Source organism: Lingula anatina, chromosome 7, assembly GCF_051362555.1.
Source record: "Lingula anatina isolate TDL-2025a chromosome 7, LinAna3.0, whole genome shotgun sequence".
NCBI lineage: Eukaryota > Metazoa > Brachiopoda > Lingulata > Lingulida > Lingulidae > Lingula > Lingula anatina.
This window is the reverse complement of record NC_141773.1, coordinates 19127818-19152016: the sequence shown is the minus strand read 5'-3', so window position 1 is coordinate 19152016 and position 24199 is coordinate 19127818. Positions and strand designations below refer to the sequence as shown.

Here is a 24199-nt window from a genome sequence, read left to right as displayed (position 1 = left end):
GGCCTGAGTCAGATATTAGGTTGTTTTTTCAAGTTTTTATCAACCAAATATGTTAAACTAATCAGAAGTAATAGTTTAACATAGAAAACTGCCACATATCACTTATTTTGAGTAAAAAATTATTTAGCACTAGGAGTGGTGTGTCCCGTCAGAGACATTTGACTTCGAAAAGTTTTCATATTTTCCACATCTGGTAGGTTGTATAAATGAAACTTAAAATCCTCTTTTTAATAATGATAAGTAATGATTATAGCTAAAAATTACAAAATTAAAACAATTTACAGTGAATTTATTGCCACATTTTATCATTGTCTCTGACGGGACATTTTCTGTCTCTGACGGGACATTTTCTGACAGATGTGAAACACAAGGTTTTACATCTTCAATTGAATCATTTTCAAGTGTTCTGGTGTGTTACATTTCTTGTTTTTCTTTTGCAACTGATCATTACTGGGTAATTCATTAACCATTACTGATTATTAGCTAGGTTGACTGTCAGTGATTAGGTGTTGACATGTGCCGTCAGAGATCATGTCAGAGCACTAGAACTGTGAGCAGGTCATTCTGTTCACTGCATGTGTATGATTTAGAACAGAGTCTGAAGGAGACCTCCAGCTCCAACCATATGTTGTGGTATCTGATGATCTGCACCATAACAAACAGTCTGTCTTCACTTGTAATAAGGCCATTCTCGAAGACCTCCAACACCAGCAATCATTCAGCAAAGTCCATTACTGGTCAGACTGAGCCGAGCCCCCAGTCAATTCAAAAGTTGGTTTTTACTGTCTAAACATGGTACTATCATGAAACAGATTTTGGTATGGAAGCGCAGTGGTACTTTTTATACCACTGCCCATGGCAAAGAACCAGTGGATGGGATCGTAGGGGAAATGAAACATCAGGTTTGGAGAGCAGTGCTCCAGAGAAAAATGGTTGTAGATACACCTTATCAATTCTATTTGGCTGGCAAAGAATTATGCCCCAATGTCAACGTAATGTACCTGTCTGCAGCAGATATTGTAGCAGCTACCGCACCCATCAATAGTCGTTGGGAAAACTGTCCATCTGTTCCAGGAATTCAACACTTCCAACAGCTTCAGCCCCAGCCCTAGCCCCGTGGACATGTTCTTGTGTCAACCAATTCTTTGTACCAGCAACCCTCTTAATATACTAAACTTATTCATATGACTGGGGACTTTGATTTGCCTGCACATCTGCACTATGACAATGTCGGTCAAGGCACGTGCACAGCTCAGTCTTACCAGGGAGATTTTGTCATTGCGGAGTTTGCTGCCAGGAAAGGAGTAAAACAAATTCTTAGGTTAGGTCACCCATGACACTGAAGATGGCGAAGTGGAAGTCAGTTTCTTACGTACTGAAGGTTCTGGCAAAAGAAACTTTGTGTACCCTGCCACAGAAAACAAAGCATGGATTCCCATAAAAGATGCAAAGGAAGTCCTTCCAATGCCTAGCATAGACACTCATGGACTTTACTTGTTTCCATCACCTGTTAATGTGACTGGTTGAAAAAATCTCTAAAGTGCAGAAAAGATATGTGTTCTTAGACTAATTGAAAAACAGGATTTATCATGTGAACTATCATGGAAAATGTTGATTGATATTGAGAAATAGGAGTAATGGACAGTGGATTACGTGAAAATTATACTGTGCCTTATCGCTGTGTCATGATAATTAATTAATATTCTAAACATATTGCATCTGGTGATTTTTCTAATGTACAGAAATGCTATTTTGCAATAACCCTCAAGTAAGATTCATTAGATACAAAAATGTTGCTTTTTAAACCTCTTTTCTAAGATTTTTCAATAGTGCCCAAAAGTGTCCCGTCAGAGACGTCCCGTCAGAGACAGTGACTTTTTACACTTAACAGCCCATGCTGCCAAGGAAAGTAAACAAAACTGGTCTGTTTGTGCATTAATTGCTTCCCAAGACTTGTACCTTGCAATATGAATCACAAAGGTCTTGATTAAATGAAATTTCAAAGAGAATTTTGCATTGGAGTTTTAGTAAAAAAATACAGGGGTCAAAAATGTCCCGTCAGAAACAGACCTTTAAGTGATTGTCATTCCCACATTAATTTCAATACAAATTAGCAGCTTGTTTTACATAATCCTTTATGGTCTAGCTAAATAAAAATGTATTTAAAAGTAACCATGTGGATCATTTACCAACTGTAATTTTTAAAATTGTCTCTAAAATGTCCCGTCAGAGACATTTCAAATACCGTGTTTTGACCCTTATCTATTATTTATTATCTATTATTTATCTTAAGAAATAATTTGATTATTGTGGTCAAACTGTTCTTGATTGTTCTGGGTATTTAGTGTAAGGCATTAAAATATTATTGAGAGGAGTGTCACATATCAATATGTCAGCAATATCACCTAAAGGAGTGTGTTCTTTAAGTGCAGTGGGTCCCATGTCATATGAAAAATGCTATATGTTGTTATAGTTATAAATTTTGTAACCAGGGCTGCACTGGCGTTATGTTATTTTTTCTTTGGGGGTGGTGAAAGGGGAAGAAAGTGGTACCAACAAAGCTAAAAGAAAGGCATGTACATGGTCAAGTTCTGGTCTAAGGAATAAAAGATATTTTTCAATGTTTTTTTTTATCTTAAAATTTGTAACCCATATAGACCTACATTTAAAATTTATCAATTGATGTATCAATACCAAATAACTAACATGGAAGGCATAATTATGTCATGGTTAATTTATTTACATGTATATATTGCATACATCATTTCTCTCCATTATTGCATAACATATTTATGACTTAAATGTATACTTGTGACTACTTCGACTTAAAAAGTATTGTAAAAAATCCTCATTTACATAACTAAACAGCAAACTAACATTTCCAGAGCATATACAGTACAAAAAATTAAGACTTTGACAGGGGAAGCCTGTATAATAATCCTTAAAGGTTCTTTTATTACCCCTTTGCCATCCCTTAATACGTGTAAGCAGAGTAACGCTTACCAACTTGTAAACTTCTGTTCAGATTTAAAAACTCACAATAAAAATAAACAAATGTCGTTATCCTGACTTATTAACATGAAATTAAATGCACCAATACATATCTAAGATAAGATTTTTTATGAAGACTGGGCGATGTTTTACCAAAATTTTCGCATTCAATGAGTACTTGTTCAGTAGCAACTTGCTTAAAGTCCAAAAATCTTTTTGAGAGCAAAATATACTGTTTTACAGCAGTAATATCAGTAATCTAACAGTTAAGCTGATTTTGCATGCAACAAACATACAATCTCAACTTAAGAACCTATGCCTAGTAACATTCAGTCGGTGTAACGAAACTGAGGGTCCGTGTGACAGAAAGTCCGCCCTCCATTTAGTTATGATGGTTAGGGTTAGCCTGACCTAAGACTTAATTGGACAAATAAATGGATGCGGACTCTCTATCATGAGTGACTCTCTGTCACGTTACAGTAGACTTTCAATCAGGATATCACAACAAATTGACCGATTTTCATTTCACCTCCTACATGTGTAGAGGTCTGGAAACTGGACGAAATATCAACAATGGGTTTGTACAAGCATTTACACATTCAACAATATTTACAACTTCACTGAAGTAGATTGCATCACTCGACCTATAACTTGAATTACCTTTTTACTTGTACAAATCTGCTGAAACAGATTTTTCTTTGGTAATTGCTGAAATTAGTATGAACACTGCCTAACTTCAGTTTGGTTGTAAAGTTAGGCAGAGTCTATATATGGAATATCATACTACAACATACTAACTGATCATTTGGTAAAAACTGGACTTGATGCCAATCGTAAAAAAAATATTTTAATAACTGAGACAGTACAAGTGCAGTATGCAGTACAGCAGTTTTATAGTAAACCCAGTCAGGGTGTTAACTATCTAATACATGCATGTTAATATATTGACACCTTTTCCTTTCATCTAACAATGGACTGTACTTTAAATCTTAGGAAACCGTCCCTGGACTCCTTCCTGGAAAGTGCATCCATTTTCAAACAACAAAGTGCACAAACAATCCCATACGTGTCACTTGTTGTATCCAAACTTGTTGGAATGAGCAAAACTTGTAAAAGGCCATCATATACAATAAGTGCTGCTTATAATATCATGCATTCACCAAATTAGGTGATCTTCATGCTCTCTAATAGATATATAGCCCAAATCCAGGAGCTAAGAAAAACAAAAAAAAAAAAAAAAAAACAAAAAAAAAAAAACAACAAAAAAACAAAGGACCAAAGACGGCCACAAAAAAAGGTTCTATTTGCAAATTACAATTCACCATGCATCCATATACAGTGAGTATAATGATAACTATACTACAAATTCTAATTAAAATATTATGTACAAATTGCATATGTTTATTTGGCACAATTCACCGCCACTTATGCACAGACAGTTCAAAAGATGACAAGGCTAGCAATGACAAATGTGCTAAAAACAAGTTAGCCTGGACATTTGCAGCAACTTGAAACCAAGTGGAGCATCCATTTTTTTTTTTTACTGAAAGTCCAAATTGTTTTTTGAATTTCAAATCAGTAAGAAATCTTCCTGCAGAGTAACCCTTAATGCAATTCTTATTAAAGTTTTAAAACAGGATGCCAAACTTCCTTTTTTGCAAAATAAAAGCTGAGATAAAAACAGTTTACTAGTGCTGCCATCTTTTGAGAAGGACCTGCCAAACCTGTACAGTGGGGTTGGACGGATACCCTGATGAGGGCGAATCCTAATAATAATAATAATAAACAGCTGTACAAATAAATGCTGTTGTAAAAATGAGAAGAATGACAGACTTAACAATAATTACAACAAGATAAAAGTTTTTTTTTTTATCTCATTGATAGAGTGCATAATTGAGGCACAGTATGTAAATGCTCATCTGTGCACAATTCTTACTTATTTTTTAGCAATTCTTGGTGAAACTCTTTTGAGATACACACCATCTTGTCCATTTGAATTTCTGAAATTCTCAAATGCTCCATGAGGAGACAAATCTCTTTGAAAGTTCACTTTGAAAATACTGCCCTACAAAGATACTCATGCCCATAAATTGCTACAAAAAAGTAATTTGTTTGTTTTATGGGATCCTAAATAACTGATCAGCAAGTTTAATAAGTGATAATTTTTACCCTCCTTTGAGTATAAGAAAACAATATAAAGATAATATTTTCTTACTTGTGAGTTTCTTTAACTAAAGCAAGCACTCATAACTAGTTCCCTCAGTCAGATAGCACCAGCCATACGCCCTTCCCCAAAACACTTGGGACGATATCCACACTTGACTTAGTGGACAACCTTGGAGAAGCCCTGTAGTTATATATTACAAATAACACTGCAGTAACAATGGCATCTTTGTTGCCGTGTTCCCACATGGTTCAACCATGAAATGAGCAAGCCTGCCAATAACAACTTACACACTAGGTTCAACAAAACATGAAACGAAATATATGTAAACAACTATACCAAATGAGACTTCGGATTTCCCTTTTTTCAGGGTTGAGATCATACATACTATAAATTCAGTTTTCACTTAAAACAAAAGCATGTCTTTAGCAAAATATCTCCACTTCCACTTATCCACAGGTCAATGAGTATGACACAAAAATATTCTCATTATTCATAAGTCAATATCTTCTCCACTGCCACTATCAACTTCCTCCACCACTACAAGTTATGCTATAATCTTTGGACATATCATTTCCCAAGGTGCCTCATACAAGATGTCCTCTCATTTCTACAGGAAGAGGCTCAGCAGGCTCTGGCTTTTGGCTTCTTCTTGATGGGGGGCGCAGATCAGTGTTTCCTGAATTAGCAAAGGAAAAGAACTGTTTGGAAACACTTCAAAAATAAACCATTAAGTATATGTATGAAATATGCAGATAAAAAGAGAAATTTTACTCCTAATGAATAACTATTATGTTAAGGTGTAAGTGTAAGAATCCCTTGATTAATATGCAACTGCTGACAACTTTTGCTATGGGGAAAATGATATTAAAACATAAAACAGAATAACAAAACTATGGTATTTATAAGGATAAGGTCTTCCAATTCAAAAATTAAAATGCTGTAAACCACCATGAAAATATTCTAATCAAACCTCCTTAAATAAGTTAAGACTGTATAGTATTCATATGTCACACCAGATGGCAGTTACCTGGAGGTGGGGTGTACCGTGGCATTTCATTCAGGTCATAGTTGCGTGCTGGCAGAGGGGGGTGGTTCAGGGGTGGTATATGGGCGCGTCCATGGCTGGAGGACCTTGTAGGGGGTGGGGGTGGAGCCTTGCCATTGGGGGTGGGCTAGAAACAAAGAAGGGCTATTTCATAAATTCAAATCAATATTGGTTAACATAAATGGAATAAGAAATTAGAAAATTGTAAATGGGTATAGAAAAATCTAAAAAAAAGAAAAAATTGGTGTCAGGTAAGTTTTTCCCTAGGTCATGGAATAATGGACCTCTCTTCCAAGATGAAATAAAGTATATATTGAACATGCCTGAAAAAACACATGCTTTGTATTAATATTCTTGATGTTGTGGACCACATACCAAATCCTCCTTCATCATCGTCAGACTCATATGGTCCTATCTATGAACAAAAGGACACAAAAATGTCACATTTTCCATGATCAAGTAGTTATTCATATCACATAAACATCCTTCCAAAAGGCGATAATATCAATTTTTCATTTGTTCAACATTGCTCTGTGGTGTGTGTGTGTGTGTGTGTGTGAGAGAGAGAGAGAGAGAGAGGAAAGAGAGACAGAGAGAGAGAGAGAGATTGTTGTTACAAATTCATCTATTCACTTCTCATATATTTTTCTTTTGAACATTTCAATATGTTGATAACACATTTATTCAGTCATTTTCACCAATATCAGAAAACAAATTCTTCCTTTCTTACCAAGCCCTCCCTGTTCCTGCCTTGGCCCTGTTCGCCTATGCTGTTTAAACCTTTCTGCATTTGGTTCTTCCTCAACTGGTGGGCATACTCGTCTTCCTGGGGACGCAGCCTGGGCAATGATCCGCCATGATAGGGAACTGAAGAAGGGAAGAATAACGGAAGATAATGAGTTGTTGCTTGAATTTGGTACAAAATGCCAATGAAAACATATAGTATCCGTTGCAAGCTTTTCTTCATATTTCATACAAAGAAGGCCTTTTTATGTCTTTACAGGGGTGACGCTGAAACTACATCTACCCTACATATGTGAGATACTGTTCAATCAATTGGCATTTTTTAAAAATCTCTACTTCTTAATGGACAAAGCTATCCTAAATCTGTGTGTACCTTCATCAGTCCTGGGGTAGTCGTCTAGATACATGTGTTGACCGCCATGTCCACTGTGTCCAGCTGGTAGGGTGTAGTTTCTCTGCTTGTCCATGGCGGGGGAGTGCGTCTGTCGCAGCGGGGCGTAGCGGGTGTCGCGGTCCAGGGAGCGACCGGAATAGACAGGTGGCTGTGGAGGGATGAAGACACGTTTTATGTCGTCATCGTCCTGCAGGAGAACCGAGCATGCTGGTTAGTATAAGCTACCAGAGGGTTGAAGCTAATATAATAATATAAAATTACTGGGGGCATGAGGTTGAAGCACTGGAGTAGGGTGTAAATAAACTTGATGGAATAATATCAAATTACTGTGGGGTTGGGGGTGGATTTGAGGTGCAGTCACTGGAGCCTTTACAAGGACTAGGAATGAGCAGTGAGGCGATGGACGTAAAATACAAATATAGTTCACATTATACAGGTTGACGTGACATGAATGGAAATGGCCAGAGCATTAAATACAATGCATATATCAAGTTATATGGATGGATAAAAAGTTGCAAGGAAAAAAAAAACTTATGGACTGTTTATATACAAGAAAGCACCATTGTCACTGTAACAAGCTTGGCCAAAAGCAAAAATCTGTGACATTTACGGCACAAGTCCCAGCCAACATATATAACATGCTGTATAATTTTTCACAGTGACATATGTTGACAGACATAAATGAACAACATCATTTTTAATGTTACCAAAACATTTTGACAATAAGAACATATGTTTGTTAGTAAGGAAAAGGTAAATATAATACAAAACTATCATACGTTTATCTTACAAACACAAACTGAATCAAATGTACATTAATCATGAAGATTCAGAAGCCAAAATAGCATTTTAAATGGAAAAAAAATCCCAACAATTCCTCACATCAAAGCTCCTATAGCTGTCAGTGGCAAAGTCTTCCATGCTTTTGTCCAGGCTCCCCTGGCTGTAGTTGTCCTTCTGGAAGTTCTGGTAGAGGGGGCGGTCTGAAGGGGCATACATCTCTATGGTATTGGCCTGGCTGGCACTTTCACTACCATCTGAAACGAGGGAAGACAATTGTTCAAATCAGTCATTAGATGACTACTTTGTTGCTTAGATCTTCTATCTTTTTGCCTTCATAGGATTGAAATGGAATAACTGGCTGCTAGGACTAGAAGAATAGCCTGATGGGAGCATACTATCAACATATGGGTTATTGTTGCTTGCACATTCATAGCATTTTGAATTTTCAATTTCATGCATTAAATACATATTCTAAGTAAATGCATTCATTGTTGCATATGACAAACTTTTTTTTTTTGAAAATGATTTCTGAAGTAATTCCTCCACTTTCTACTATTTACCTCTGAATAAAAGATAAAAACAAATTGTATACTCCTAATAAAGACTTAAGTAAGCAAAAATAAAGCAGTCCTTGAATGGGAAGCTTTTTACTATTTTCAACAGGTATATTCCCTTCTTTTTTATGTAATGATGGGCTGCTTGTCTCTTGCAGCTTAATACCAGAGACAAAACAATATAAGAATTAGACAGCTTGTATGCATATTATGCCTCTCTGGAGGAAAACTCTTAATTGGACAGTGTGTCAATGAAATCAGGTGTGCAATGGTTTAATGATGCCACACATGCAACTAACACACAAAATTCATAAACAGAAAGTTAACAAAAATAGCTTTCTACCCATGTAATGCAAACCACTTTTGATTCAGCAAGTGGGAAGGTGAGCAATACTATGTTTTCTACATAAGCTGAGGCAAAGAGAAATAATGATATAAGGAAAAGATAAATTTTCAAGTCAATTAAAAAGAATGACCAGTACACTAATACATTTCAATCCAAAAGAAAAATCAAACAAAAACATAAATATATTGCAGAAAAAAATAATAATCAGTAATCTCCTAACTACAACCAGCAAATTACAATCCTACATATAATTAATGTATCTAGTCAAATAACAAAAAAAAAAAAAAAAAAAAAAAAAAAAAAAAAAAAAAAAAAATACAACATGCATATATAGCAGTTCCTGTGAACAACATAAAATACACAATACAATATGTCATGCACCTGTTATAGGGGGCTTGTCATGCAAGACAACCCTAACTCCCATCTCAAGCAGTTCTTTATCTTTTTCCTTGGCTTTATGCACCATGGGGTTGGCAATGACAGGACCCTTGTGTGCTGGGGCTAGCAAAGGGAAAATACTAGTGCAATTACACATGCAGTGAGGCTGGCAATGGGGTGGCTCATTCAATAAATCAAATGGCTCTCCAATCTACAGAAACCTCTCAGGTGGAGTGGTCTGGTTCCCAGCACCACATTCTTCAATTGACAAGAAGGGTTTGCTTCTGTTTTAATTGCAAAGAAACCTTGTAAATCATCTGTCATCATGACTTCTTTTTTAAAATACCAAAACATCAAGTACTTAGATTTTGTTTCATTTCTTACAAGTCTATATATATTTCAATTTAGCCAACTAAGTCGTTGGGCAAATGCAGAGAAAAGTTAGAAAAAATTCTGTTAAATGAGGTTCAAAATCCTCTTAGTAAAAAGATTGTCAAGGTTCTTTAGAATTGTTTATTTTGTCCACACAAACAACATTGGCTACATTTCACCTACTAATGTTACTGTTAAGAAAGTTACAAATCTAGTAGTGCAAAACACCATTAGTACCCATGCAGACTGCATTCATTTTAGTAGTTATCAGAAATCAGTCAACACAGAAATGTCAGCAAAAACATTAGAAACTCCATTTCCAGTGAAAAAGGTTGTTTATATTTGGAAGAAAAAACTTCCATATTTGTGTTTTGTCATAAGCCATGATAATACCAATCTTCAGTCAGCATCCATTACTGTGTTATAATGGTCTTGTTATTGCTAAGGCCATCTTAAAAATGCTACTGAACATACCCTTGTTACGTTAAAATAAGAAGTACAGAAATATAATCTTCCATTTTAATTTCATGATAGAACTATAAAATACATCATAAGTCAACATGAAAAAAGATATATTGGAGAAATGTATAAGATTGAAATCTACACTTTTATTTCCACTATACTGTCCCTATATAATCAAACATGCTCTCAAAGTTTTTCAACAATAACTTGTAGTTTATTTGGTTATTGTAACAATTACTTTTCTCTTAGACTACACCACTAACAAAAGGCATACAGACTGTACCAGGTTGCTTCATTCTACTGAGAGGGTCAAGATAACATGCAAGAAGAGGACAGGTTTTGGTTCTTTGTAGATGAACATTAATTTAAGAGTATTCCATCTCTTTTTGAAGCAGAAAACAAATAAAAACATCATATACATGATTTGTCAATCCAGCAAACAGACACTTACTTTCATAATCTAATATTCAGTCAGAGATGATTCATCAGATTTCTTTCAAGTGTTCAAAAAAGCGTCACATTCAGAAAGATCAAAGACACTCAAAAACCTGCCCAAATCTTGCCGTCATCCTGATAACGGACTACTTACCCTTCTCCATCTTTCTCCGCCTCCTGCGGACGAAGAAGATGATGAGCAGGACATTACAGGCCAGGAGGACAACGCCAACAATACACACACTGAGGATGATGATCAGAGGGACCTCGTCAGCTGTCCCCAGCGCAGACGGACCAGTCGGCATGGTGCCTAGATACAGGGAGAAAACCTCAATTAACAATAAAAACTTCATCCCTTACCCTAAGCAGATATCTGGCCAATGAATTCAAAACAAACTATGTGTGAATACAAATACAATCTTACTTTAAATTAGTTACACAAAGTACATTACTTTTTAAATTATATATTAAGTAAATGCTGTGTATAAATTAACAAGCCTAATAAGTATTTTTCTCTGAAGAGCTTGTTGAATTAAATTACTTACGGTAAAGACAACTTTTTCACAGAAAATGACACAGTATGTAACACATGCTGCACCACTTACTTGATGTTTTTACTATGATGCCTGGAGAATAGTCACTGCTGCCTTCTCTGTTGATGGCTCTCACTGTGAACTCATACGCCGTGTTCAACTTCAGACCTAAATGACAGACACTGAGGGTAATTACTGGTCTTTATTGTCTGTTATATCTTTTTTTTTTTCAGATTAAACATGTCTTTGGTTACTAGTAAAATGGAAATCTTTTTATGTTACTTTACTGAAGGTCCTGGTGTATGCTATTTTCATGTGACAGTAAACATTTTGTCACAGTATCTAAAAGTAACGTGACAGTTCATACTGTTTTGTCCATTACCTACCATAGTATACACAGCTCTGTTGTGGAGCTTTTAACAAATTACCTGTGACAGTATACACGGTTTTATCAGTGTCTGCGTACAAATGTCCCCTGATATCCTTGGAGTCCACCTTGTAGCGTACATTGTATGTGAGGGGCAGACCCCCGTCAAAGCCTGGGACCCACTGGATGGTGACAGAGTCATGGGTGGAGTTCACCATCTGGATCTTTGATGGAGGGTCTGGCTTGCCTGAAATATCACATTGACACCCTTATGTGTCGTTCCGTAGCTAATACTATAATATTAATCAAAACATCACTTTGGAATGAGATTCTCTTGAACTAGGTAAATAAGATAGGTGGCTCACCCTGGTTGACCTTGTATTAATCATTCCATGCAAAATATCATAAAAAATTTCAGTCCTTCTTTGTTTTTTTAAGATTAATAATCTGACACAGCTATGGCTTGTCTATGGTGGAAATTATCTTTCTCTTTAACATTTTTACCAAAATAATGTATTATCAGTCAATATAGTAGTTAGAGTTCTGTAAGTATTTTTCTAATTCTATTCACTTATATTGAATTGCAAGTATAATAAGAAACTTACTTGTTTTGTCAAATCTGACCAGGAAGGAGTCTGAGCCAAGATCATTCCTGGCCACACACTTGTACCTGCCGTAGTCCTTCTCTGTGACATTGTGTATGTACAGGTAGGTGACATAGTGGATGAAGTCAAGCTTCTGGTGCTCCACACTGTACCTTGCAAGGCTGATGTTGATTGGCTCTGAGCCCTGGAGATAAAAAAAGGCAGAGATCATGATGGTATTCAAGATCTGATTGGCTCCAAGTCCTGGAGATACTGAAACTGTTATTATATATCATGAAGAAATACTTGATTGGCTCTGAGCACTGTAGGCATAGGTAAACATATAGATAGTACTGCTCATCTGATTGGCATACATCATGGAGATGTAGAAAAAGTTACAGCTCACCATGAGGTATGTGTTCACAAAGCAATATGATTTTCAGAAACTAATGCAAACTCATTCTGAATAACTGACTCCTGAGATATGTTTCAACACTTTAAAAATATTGTATATCAACCTGAAATAATCATTGCACCTTGGGAATTCTCATGAGGAGGAACATTTATCTGACAGAACAATTGTTGTTTTATAAATATATGGAACACTTCAGCAAACACACAGTCCACATTTACCAGAGGAGCAATGAACATAAGACACACACAAAGCACCAGCATTCATCTGTGGAGGGGCAAAAATATTTTTTTCTCATGTTTAATAACTATGACAAATCAAATTCTGAAAGCAACCACTTCTGTTACTCACAAAAAATGGACTGCATGGCTAAGAAAACACAAATAAAAATTTGTGTTATTAATACGAGACATATCTTTATAGTTAGTCATGTCATCTTATTTATGTTAGTTATGTTGCCTCTACTGAAGCTATTCATTATCATAATTTTCTCCGCCAACCAATCACAGTTAACTTATTTAATTCCTGTTGCATTGAAATATCTACATAATAAACCACAGCTAAATTACTGAAAACAGGACTTGTAAATCACACTACCTTGAACCATGTGAATGAGACAGGTGGCGCCCCCTCAGCCTTGCAGACAACCTTGCCCCTGGCTCCCAGTTCTGCTGCTGACTTCACCTCCAGTTTCTCTATCTCAGGGGGATCTGAAGAAAAAAGCGACGTTTGAATCTTTGAATTAGGTTCTCTTCCACAGCATTGTATCAGGACACTTCTGTGCAATCGCGCACACACATGCACTCACTCACATTCACACACATGCACACAGAGATTAATAGGTAATAGATTAAAAAATTAATACTGACTGATCTTCAACGAAGAATAATGAATAATGTCAATTGTTAGGTTTTCCACAAACAATTACAGTTAAGAAATATCATTCTTAATTTCTGTAAACATGATTTTAAATCCAGATGTACCTTACAAATAGATCCAGTGAATCAGTATTTCTATCATAAGGTATTGCACTAAACTGGTGCAGTTAAAAACTGTGATTACTTACACTTCACAATAAGTTCTACTATCTTGGTGGCCTCTATTCCTATACCATTCTTAGCTGTGCACACAAAGGCGCCACTATCAGTCTTTGACACATTATACACAGTCAGGCGAGATATCCCTGTAATGTGGAACAAAGGAAATAAACATTAAAAGGCATTCAACAAAAGACATACAAATTATGTTACAAGTACAAGTTCATTGAGATCTCACAAGAAAGACACAACGCCTGAAGTAAATTCATTCATTCAAATTTTATTTTTGACCTTTGCCTAGGTCTACATGTTCACCTGTATCAAAAGCCTGGACACAGAATTATCACCAAACAAAACCTTCCACTCATCCAACACACACACGCATGCACGCACACACACGTGCCTTACCTGCATCATAGACCTGGGCAGTATGAGTCATGTCATAATCCACCCTGGTCCACTTGATCATGTCTGGCACAGTGGGGTTGGCATCTGCCTGACACTCCAGGAACGCCCTGTCTCCCTTGTCCACATACACGGGACTGACCACTGAGGAGATACTGGCAGGGTCTGGGAAATGTGGAAATTACAGAAAAGTTTAGTTATAAAGGCCATACGAATACTACCAGTTTTACAAAAATGGAAATGGCAACAATCACAATTACAACCATAAAAAAATCATAACCAGAGGAGCTGGCGGAACATGCGGGTTGGGACTAAAACCACGTGTACCTACTACCGCCAGCGCCTATGCTGGTGGTACAATAACAATAGCAATAACAATAGTAGTAACAGATGTACTTTGGCACAATGATAAAACTTTCACAGATTCATAAAAATACTGGACTCTGTCTTGAATCGCCTTGAGTCAACATAAGTTAGTATTGATACCAACAACATCTTTAAATTTTTGATTCTACGATGCATCTAGCTCCCCTACTTACACTGCACATCCAGAGTAAAGTTAATAGTCCCCACGCCCTCACTGTTCTGAGCCTGGCAGGAGTAATTCCCCATGTCGGCCCGCGTAATGTTGGTAATATTCAGCACGCCTCCATCCACAATGAAGTGTGGCAGGGCGAGGTCTCTTTTGGTCTTGGTCCCCAAAATGAGCTTTTCAGACTCCTTATACCAGGTGTACTGGGTGACCCCAGGGTTTGCCTGGGCCGTGAAGTTGATCACCGTGGACTGCCCCTCCACTATACTGATCTTTGAACCTATGCCCTGGAAACGGGGCTTGACTGAAAAAAAAAAAAATAGTTATAATAATAATTGTATAAATAAATGAATGGTTTTTATTTCAAATGTACAATAATTCATGAAATGTAGAGTAAGAGTAAATGTTTTATGTGTACAATCTACTGCATGAAGTTTCTGATGCAGTTTTGTTATTCTTATTCATCACTTTTTGAACTTTTTTTCCAAAATTTAGTTCTTCATGCCTTTTAAAACTTCCTTTTTTAATTTTTGTCTTTATAGTGCATGATCCATTGAATAAATTTTCTGATACAGTTTTGATATCATTATTCATAACTTTTTTCAAAAAAAAAAAAAAAAAAAAAAAATCTTTGTAACTTTAAAACTTTCTTTTTTAAATTTAAGTCTTAGAGTAATGTCCAACTTTCAGACTTTCATCTGTGCAACAAGCTGCTGCATCCATAGAAAAAATACGTACACAAAACATTCAGCTGAATGGCATTGTGAACTGACTGCTTCAGCTCCTCATTGCGGGCCTCACACTCATAGTTCTCTCCATTATCCTCCTCCGATGGTGTCAAGACGACCTCGCTAATGGTGGACTTGCCGCCATATGCAGCATCCTGGACATAGTGTGAGCTGGCTCCTATTGGACGATTGTCCTTCTTCCAACTGACCACTGAGGCTGGGTTGCTGCTGGAACTGCTGCACTTCAGGGTCAGTCTCTGGCCAGCTCTGGCCACTGGAGGGTCTTGGGTGACAGTAACACCCTCTGGTGGGACTGGAGGGCAGACAAATATTCCAGGTCATGAAATCATTCTGTAATTTTTTTTTTCAATATCTTTAATTTATAAATTTCTCCAGATATTCTGTCTTTCACTCAAAGAAAAAATATAAACTTTGCTGCCAACATAAACTTTGTGTCATCTATTTATTTAAATAAAATAAATCATATACCTATCCCTGCTGTAGTCAATACACTTATGTTTGCTGGCACTGTCTACAAATGTGGAAAAACATCCCCACTCATTGACTTGCTACAGACACTTAAAGATCTTTTTTTTTTTATTATTATTTAGGCCTAACTTCCACTATCTATAAATTTAATCTGTATATAATTGAGTAAATTCTTAATGTAGGGACCACTGTCTACTTACAATGCACAGTAAGTCTGGCAGTATCCAGCAGTGGTGTTATTGTGGCCTCGTTGGTGGCATTGCATCTATACTCCGCCAGATTGTCACTGGCCTGTGCTATGAACTGAATCTCCCCAATGGCAATCTTACCAACAGACTTGTCACTGGACGGGAGCTCCTCATCTCCTACAATTTGAAAAATCATGAGATGATTAATTAGGATGTGAGTGTATATTTTTGTTTTGTTATCACCATGATGGAGCTTTTCCTTTCTCTGTTTTGTAATTCTTGGCTTCTTGACCACAAATGATGATGACTAATAAACATATTATCACTGTGTGTGTAGAAGTTGCCTTAGTTGCAGTCACATATATCATAGGGGAATTTCCAAATGAGTAAAGCTTAGTGAAAAAAAGGTGAATATTTTTGACCAATGTTTTTTTTATCATTTTATTACTTCAGTGAACTATTGCACATTTATTCCAAGTACAAACAGACCAAAACTAGGGCCTTCAAGTTAAGGTTAACTTAAGCTTTAGAAGTGTTAAGCTTTAGCTCTGGTCTAGGTCTTAAGTGAGCCTGGTCCCAACTTACCTTTCCACCAAGTGATGGTTGCCCTGGGATTCCCTCCACTGGCTGAGCAGCTCAGGGTCTGGACTGACTTGGCTCTGATGGGGGTCCCTGCTGTGTAACCACTAATCACTGGGTTGTTAGGGGGATCTGGAGTGACAGAGTGTTGACAACTATCAGTTCATATTATCATCAGGTGTTTTTAGCATACTCACACTGTTAAGGAAACAAAATAAATGCAATATGGGTTTGAATTCATAACTGATGACTCAGTGGCTTGATGGGAGTCAATTATAACCAGTCCTGAAAGATTTTAAAGTGAAATTGTTATACAAAACATATTGTCCAACGAAAGAGAAACAGTCATTTTAAAGCCTGCTGCTAACCCATGGGTTCTTTAGCTATTGTTAATTTTCATATTTTTTGGTAAAAATTCTTTGAAATGGACTGATGACAGAGAAATTTTTCAAAAATCATCAAAATAAGAAAAGAATCATCAAATATCAGAAATGAACTTAAACTTTGTATCCGAATACTTACATAGCACCCTCAGTGTGACGTCTGCTCTTGACATCTGTCCTAAAGCCTCATTGGTTGCCTGACATTCATAGATGACATCATTCTCACTGTCTGTGAGAGGTACCGTCAGGTTAGAATAAGTCTTGTACCCACCCTCTGGAGCCTCAATCACCCTCTCTGTAGCCCCTGACAGCTGCTGACCTTTGGCAATCCAGGTAATTTTTGCTGCAGGATTGCTGTTGCTAGAGACACATGACAACATGATGGTCTCCCCTGCTCTGGCATTGGCAGCCCCTAGTATTTCTGCCTTTGCTGGTGCAACTGTACAGAAAGAATTTTCAGTCAACACTGTTTAGTACTTTGTTACTTAATATTTATAATAAGATCAGTTTGAAAAAGAAACACGGTCATCTACAACGTAAAGATTGGTGCAATGGACCAATGATGACTTATGACAATTTAGTCGAGACAGGAAAACAATTTACATCCTAATTTTTTAACTGCTCAATTAGTACAAACAACAAAGACCTTTCATTAATCCAACAACACAAAATCATCTTATGATCTTACATATTTACGCTGTACATAAAAAATTTATATACTCACAGTAAACTTTCATGAGCACCGCGGCCACTTTAGGTGCCTGGGTCACCACATTGGACACCTCACACTTATATTCCGCATTGTTATCCGAGGCATCGGCATTCACCACAAGGTCATTCACAGCCATGTTATCCCCAGTTGTGAAAGAGTAGTCGATCTGGATGTTGTTCTTGTACCAGACGACACGCGCCAGAGGGTTTCCGCCTTCTGATTTACAGCTGAGTGTGACGGTGTCGCCAGTACGGATGATCTGATTGGTCCTGTAGCCTGCGATCACTGGGTGCCCGGGCTCATCTGAATATCATGATCATTACATCATTATTAGCTATATTTTTTAATTGCTGAACAAGAAGGAGAGAATAAATCATGGGCAAAATATGTATGTAGTTATACTTACAATTGATTCAAAAGGTTTGACAAGTTAGTTAGCTTGGTGTCAGAAAGAACATTATTGTGAATGTCTGAAAATGAAAAACCTTGTGCAAGGAAACTATAATGAAAGGTGCACGTTTTTAAAATTCTTTGCAATTACTGTACTTACATAGCACACTAAGTTTGATGACAGTTTCTAATACTTTATTCCTGAGAGCTGGGTGAGTTGCTTGGCAAGAATACAGGGCACCGTTATCTTCCTTCACTGGGTTCAGAGTTATTATGCTCTTTGCATTAACCCTTTTACTGCCTGGAAAAAAATTATTGAATACATTTCCCGATAACTAATTAGTCATCATTCACTCAGCAACAGCTCTAAAAGACATTAAACACAATTAAAATCTTAAACTTAAATCAAACCTTTTCTGCTTTAAAATAATTTCACAAATCAAACATTTCCCATTAACAATTAAGAATGTATTTGTAAAAAACTTTTTACACATCAAATTAAGTTTTGCATTTGGAAGAAATAATACTAAAAGTTACAAAACATTTCGAATTCTTAACACAAATATCCTTACTTGGATCACTTGAGTATGTAGAATATTGCACTGTTTCCGTGACGTCGCGGCCATTTCTTTTCCATATCAACCCAGGAGCAGGCTTCCCATTCATGGCATTGCATGTTAAGTTGACTGTGATGTCTGTGAGTAGGACCTCTACTGTAGAACCATTGGTATGGCCCTCTATCTCTGGCTGGTCTGGAGGGACTGGAAATAATAATAATAATAATAATAATAATAATAATAATAATAATAATAATAATAATAATAATAATAATAATAATAATAATAATAATAATAATAATAAAATCAACTGGTCCCTAGTTAAAGTTGATTTTTAAAAAATTATTTCTTTTCATTGATCTAAGCCCTAGAAATATTTTGAACACTCAATTCTTAATTTTAAATCCATGTGAGAAAGGTAGGATTTCACAGGATTTGAGAAATAGGCATTTTAAAATAAGAAATACTGCCTAAAGAACCTCTATATTAACATACAATAATTCTATGCCAATTTTGGGCAAACAAATACAGCAAATTCAGCAAAACTCCTCACCTCATAACTTGAACTTAAATTTATCTCAAACAAAATTTACAGAATGATTTTTTTCCCTTCTTATCACCTCCCTTGAATCATTGCTTAACTAGACCAAATTTTCCATTCCCAAAAAGAGTTATGGTCTTTCATAAGTTATGGGAAATATTTATCATATACATTACACTTACCCATAACATATAAGTGGGCTTTGGCCTTAAGATGTGGGTTGTTCTGAGATGGGGTGACTTGGCACTCAAAGTCTGCATCATCTGACAAGTCTGTGTTGGTTATCATTAAGTTATGCTGTCCTAGTGTCACACTGCCCACCATGGAGTAGCGAGGGTACCCAATAATGCTGCGATCAAAACCTGCAAAGAGAGATACAAAGAGTGAGATTTCTTTTCAAAAAAGAAGGGAAACTTATTTTCCTTCCTCTTTGGTTGATCAAATGTTGCTGCTGATAGACTATGCCTATCAGTGATCTCTTTACTACAGTATATTACAAGGTGGAAGACACTACCTTTTAGTGTACTTTTTCACTTGATTGGCAATTGTATACCTGTTTACTTCACATTTGAATACACTCTCCTTCCCTCGTTTACCAATAATTTCCTAATATCAACCCAGCCTTGCTGTCTACCTCAAAATTCTACCCATACCCCTTTTCACCCACCCCCGACCCACAACAGAACTTATACTTACCTAATGCAAACCCATCCTTGGCCCACTGTAGCATTCCCTGCATGCTGTCTACCTCACATTTCAATACTGCTGTCTCCCCTGCTATCACGCTGGTGTCATTTGGCATCACACGGAAAGACTGAATCACATTCTGGGCACCAGCTAAAACACAGAACACAATACATGTTTTTAACCCACACACACAGTGGAATTTGCTGGAATATTGGGGTCAAAAGATAATTAATTCATAAATGCAATGGAACGACTGAAAATGGTTTTGTTTGCTGAATTGTTCAGCAAAAAAATTCTACACACCGTATGCTGTGATAATAATGGCTTGGGACATTTTTATTTATAATTTAACTATTTTTATTCATTCATTGGTCTCTGCGTAAAGTGAGTTCTGTAGATAGTCAGCATAATTTGACTTATCAAGCATAGACCTACAAACCATTAAGTCAAGATCATTTTTCAAAAACAGAGAAATACTAGTCAATAAAAGGAGGCAAGGCAAAGACAATTTTGATATCCCTATAGGAAATTAAAAATTGATCGAGATACTATGTTTGCATGCTGTATTTAAAACAAATGGGAAATACACATATCAGTGCTCTTCACAGGAAATGTAGTAAAAACATATTTTAAAATCTGTTCTAATGAACATTTCCTCACATCAATTCACTTATTTAACCTCTAACAGTATACTTCATACATGTTTTCTCTACACGTTCAGCTTTATGTGTAAAATCAACCAGAAACAATATTTATCATATGGTACACTCCATATAAAGCTGCTTTACAACCTCAATGATGTATTAAGAGACTAAGAAGGTACAGATGTCTGAACAATGTTAAACAATGTTAACTAAAAGAAAAAAAAAGAGAGAATGCTGTTTCCTCCAAACGGGTCCAACGTTTCTGACTCTAGGAAGAGTGGGGGTGGGGGCACATACTTTCAATATATACTTCTGTCACTAACAGTTCATAAAACAACACGAAATGTTATGAGAAAGAGCAAAACAATTTGTGCAGTTCAAATATATCTGGATTACCCACTCAGCCCAGCAGAGAGTATCACAGTGTACTTGTTCCCCTACACCCCACCATGAAAGGTTGATATATCGCCCCTATACCAACAATGCCTATAAACACACTGGCCTGGATAGGCCTGCTGCAGCCATATTGTTTTCACAACCTGGGACTTGTGTATATGTTAGCAGTAACTGTTGATTAGCTTCTCTGCCACTTACTGTGGTGCTGCTATTAGGCTAGCAGTTGGTTTTAGGTAAATTTTATTTGAAACTGTCTGGCTTTTTTAAAAACCTTGATGTTTGTCTGTACATAACCTGAAGGCAAATAATGTTAAGTGTAAGTCTGTTAAATGTCTGCCATAAATAAATTTTAAAAAAATGTAACAGTTACATTCTTTTGAGTGTGGTATTTGTGAAAAAAAAATCAAAATATGAAGTAGATGTATTAAGTTAATTGGAAATGGTTTACAGGCTTTGTTTTTTCTTCTGAAAACAGACTGTAATTATTTCTTTATGGAATTCTCCCACTGGTCTGTGTGTCTCCTGCCATAGGCATTTCACCCTGTACCACACAAGATGCAGCAAAGAAATGGACAGCTTAATAAACAGCCATTTAAATGTCACCAACATACACGGTGTACATACTGCAGAACCCGCTTGAACTTGCTTCTTCTTTTAACACTCAAAATTTTGGAATTGTAATCAAATTATAGGTGGAAAATATCACACTGTCATTTAAGTGTATCCCTTCTGTATTTGGAATTTGTAATCAAATCACAGGTGCAAAATATCACTTTGTCATTTAAAGAGTATCCCTTCAGTATTCCCTTAAGTGTCTTTATGCTAGTTTATTCTTAAATACAAGCATTGAATACTGAAGGGATACTCTTTAAATGACAAAGTGATATTTTGCACCTGTGATTTGATTACAAATTCCAAAGCTTGTATTTAAGAATAAACTAGCATAAAGACACTTTCCATTATTTCACTGCTAAGAACTCTTTCCAGAAGACTGCCAATGACCCTTAACCCAACAGAAAAGGTTACCCAGTCGTCACGGCAACTATACACACGTCTGCAAGATGAGCCCAACCCCTCCACCACAGGAGAGTTCCAGTTACCATAGAGCCTGTATTAATTAACAGGCAGTTAATTGAATTTATTTTCATTCTCCTCAGCTCACAGCCTGTGGCATACGCTGAATGGCAGATCCACTATCACTTTACACGTCTCCAGAAATGACAGAAATTCTTGACTTCCAGGGAAATTATTATTTTTTTTTTTACTTTTTAAGACTTACGCATTATAACATCTCCCTTAGTGTGGAATGATGATTTAATGCATGATAACTGATGAAATGGGAACTGACTACAAGTAATGCCAAAGAAAACAAAATTTGCAATGATTTCCACTTTTTTTGAAATTTGATGAAAATGTGGATAAAAAAAAAAGGATTTTATGTTATATCAATATAAAAGGACAAAGAGAAGACATGCAAGATGGCGCATATATTCTAAATGTGTTTATACTTCATAGTGAAAATGGAAAATGAGGAGGTAAGAAAATGACAGATTTAGTGCAATTGACACCTTAACCACCAACCAAAAACATCTCCCCATAATGTGTCATAGCTAGAGAATCCACTCCTACATCTGGAACATATTGCACAACCAAAACAGGGCACAAATTTGATTAGAAGAATGGCCACTCAGAACTAAATATTTATGACAGTCAAATAGATTTCCATGAAGCACCTGCCAAAGGCCCCATTGACTTGCACTCAACAACTGCTTGGGATGGTCTGACATTTTGAAGGCTGTGGGATACTCTGAGTGAGAAGTTTTGACATTATTGTCTAAATATCAATGATGCCATTGGAACAGGGCAGGAGACACCTACCAATCAATATCTACTTTCCTCTGGTGCTAAATGCTTTTTAATGCACACTAACTCATCTTTGTGGCCACCTACAATTATTTTTGCTGTAACTGTTCTTTTTTTGTGAAACATGCCCTTGCCAGAACAGGTTTTTATGCTCTATAAAATATCATTTCCCCTCTCCCTCCTCCCAGTCAAAGAGTATTTTTCTTGACTTTCATAGCACTTGGGGGGGGGGGGGGGGGGGGGGGGGAGATCTTGATTATTGCAGAAAATGTAATAATATTTACTTGTAAGTAATATACAAGTAAATATACAAGTAATAATATTTACTTGTATATTACTTACATCTTTTTCACATACCCACAGTTATAAAACTGTAAATAATAATATATGAAATAGATTTATAACCTGTGGATAGGTGCAGCTGTGTGAATGATATTTAATATTTTTATCTGTATCTACAATTAAAATAATAAAGGGCACACAGAAATCCTAAGTGATCTTGTATTATATATCATAGGACATGTATTTCATACTGAGTCATGAAACTATGTTTGGGACAAATTCACATGGCCTAATCAAATCAATCAACTATTAAAAAAAAAAAAAAAAAAACTGTGGCTCTGTATATCAACAATACTAACAACAATTCACTGGTCTACCATCAACTATTTTAACACCAAATAACCCTAACTTGATTAGGAAGCATGCAGGCAGGCATTTTCATAAATGCTGTCCACTTATCTAACCCGCCCCTTCTCTCCTCCTCTAGCCAAACATTCCATAAGAGTTACAACAGATGTGTTCACATTATGCTTCAGTAGACACGATTTGTAACAGTTTAGTAACGTTAGTGGTCACTATTGCAATGAAGTAGGTAACCACAGTATTCCTCCATACTGCTACAGTCTTGGGTATCATTGCTAACATCTAGATGGAGGTTTTCTAATTTGTTGTTCAAAATATAAGACCTAAGTTCCATAACATCAATGCATACGCAACTTAGACCAATTTGTAATCGGGTTTTTGGTTCCCAGTGTGAACAGTGCCACGGTCTGGACAGAAAGTATGGACAAGATAACAAGCAGACATTTTCTCACTGTGACAGATGCTTTTAATCGGCAGAAGTACTGGAGAGAAAACATGGCAAATTGCACTTAAGAGCTGAAAACGCTGGAGGGATTCTATTACCAATCTCTTTTATGATCACTCCAGTATTTATATTCGTTGTCTGTTATGCTCTTAGGAAAAAAAAATAATAGTAGACGTTTTGCCTGCTCTGCTTTCTTTAACAATTTCTACACCATACATTCAACAACTTTAAATCCAATTACAGTATCCAGTTCAGTGCCATGTATTTGTGTCTGTATTTTCTTACATTTCATGTGACTATCGTTGTTGTCCAAAGCGTTTTTTTGCCCCTCATAGTCTAGTGCACCCAGTATGTTGTAAAAATTACTGGAGGTCAAGATTTGAAATAGGAGTATTGACCACTGTTTCTCAA

The 24199-nt window shown here is 36.4% G+C and overlaps 1 protein-coding gene across 4 annotated transcripts in view; it reads right to left on the bottom strand.

Annotated features, from left to right (window-relative positions):
• Positions 1-2719: 2719 nt before the first annotated feature.
• LOC106151486 (nephrin) overlaps positions 2720-24199 on the bottom strand; it is a 38463-nt gene continuing 16983 nt past the window's right edge. The window contains exons 2-24 of one of the 4 annotated variants that reach the window (XM_087018357.1): positions 19805-19945; positions 19291-19470; positions 18583-18771; positions 18171-18311; positions 17633-17923; positions 17048-17347; positions 16532-16657; positions 15959-16123; positions 15280-15582; positions 14549-14845; positions 14013-14174; positions 13634-13750; positions 13165-13277; positions 12177-12360; positions 11633-11818; positions 11277-11372; positions 10826-10981; positions 9406-9525; positions 8224-8378; positions 7321-7489; positions 6934-7070; positions 6186-6330; positions 2720-5834 (exon numbers count right to left, since the gene is read on the bottom strand). In XM_087018357.1, coding sequence (XP_086874483.1) covers positions 5743-5834; positions 6186-6330; positions 6934-7070; positions 7321-7489; positions 8224-8378; positions 9406-9525; positions 10826-10981; positions 11277-11372; positions 11633-11818; positions 12177-12360; positions 13165-13277; positions 13634-13750; positions 14013-14174; positions 14549-14845; positions 15280-15582; positions 15959-16123; positions 16532-16657; positions 17048-17347; positions 17633-17923; positions 18171-18311; positions 18583-18771; positions 19291-19470; positions 19805-19945 — 3965 coding nt within the window. In that variant the 3' untranslated portion in view covers positions 2720-5742. Of the gene's footprint in view, positions 5835-6185; positions 6331-6400; positions 6619-6933; positions 7071-7320; positions 7529-8223; positions 8379-9405; positions 9526-10825; positions 10982-11276; positions 11373-11632; positions 11819-12176; positions 12361-13164; positions 13278-13633; positions 13751-14012; positions 14175-14548; positions 14846-15279; positions 15583-15958; positions 16124-16531; positions 16658-17047; positions 17348-17632; positions 17924-18170; positions 18312-18582; positions 18772-19290; positions 19471-19804; positions 19946-24199 lie in introns of those variants that run through there. The other 3 variants (XM_087018356.1, XM_013524760.3, XM_087018358.1) reach the window with 3 other exon arrangements.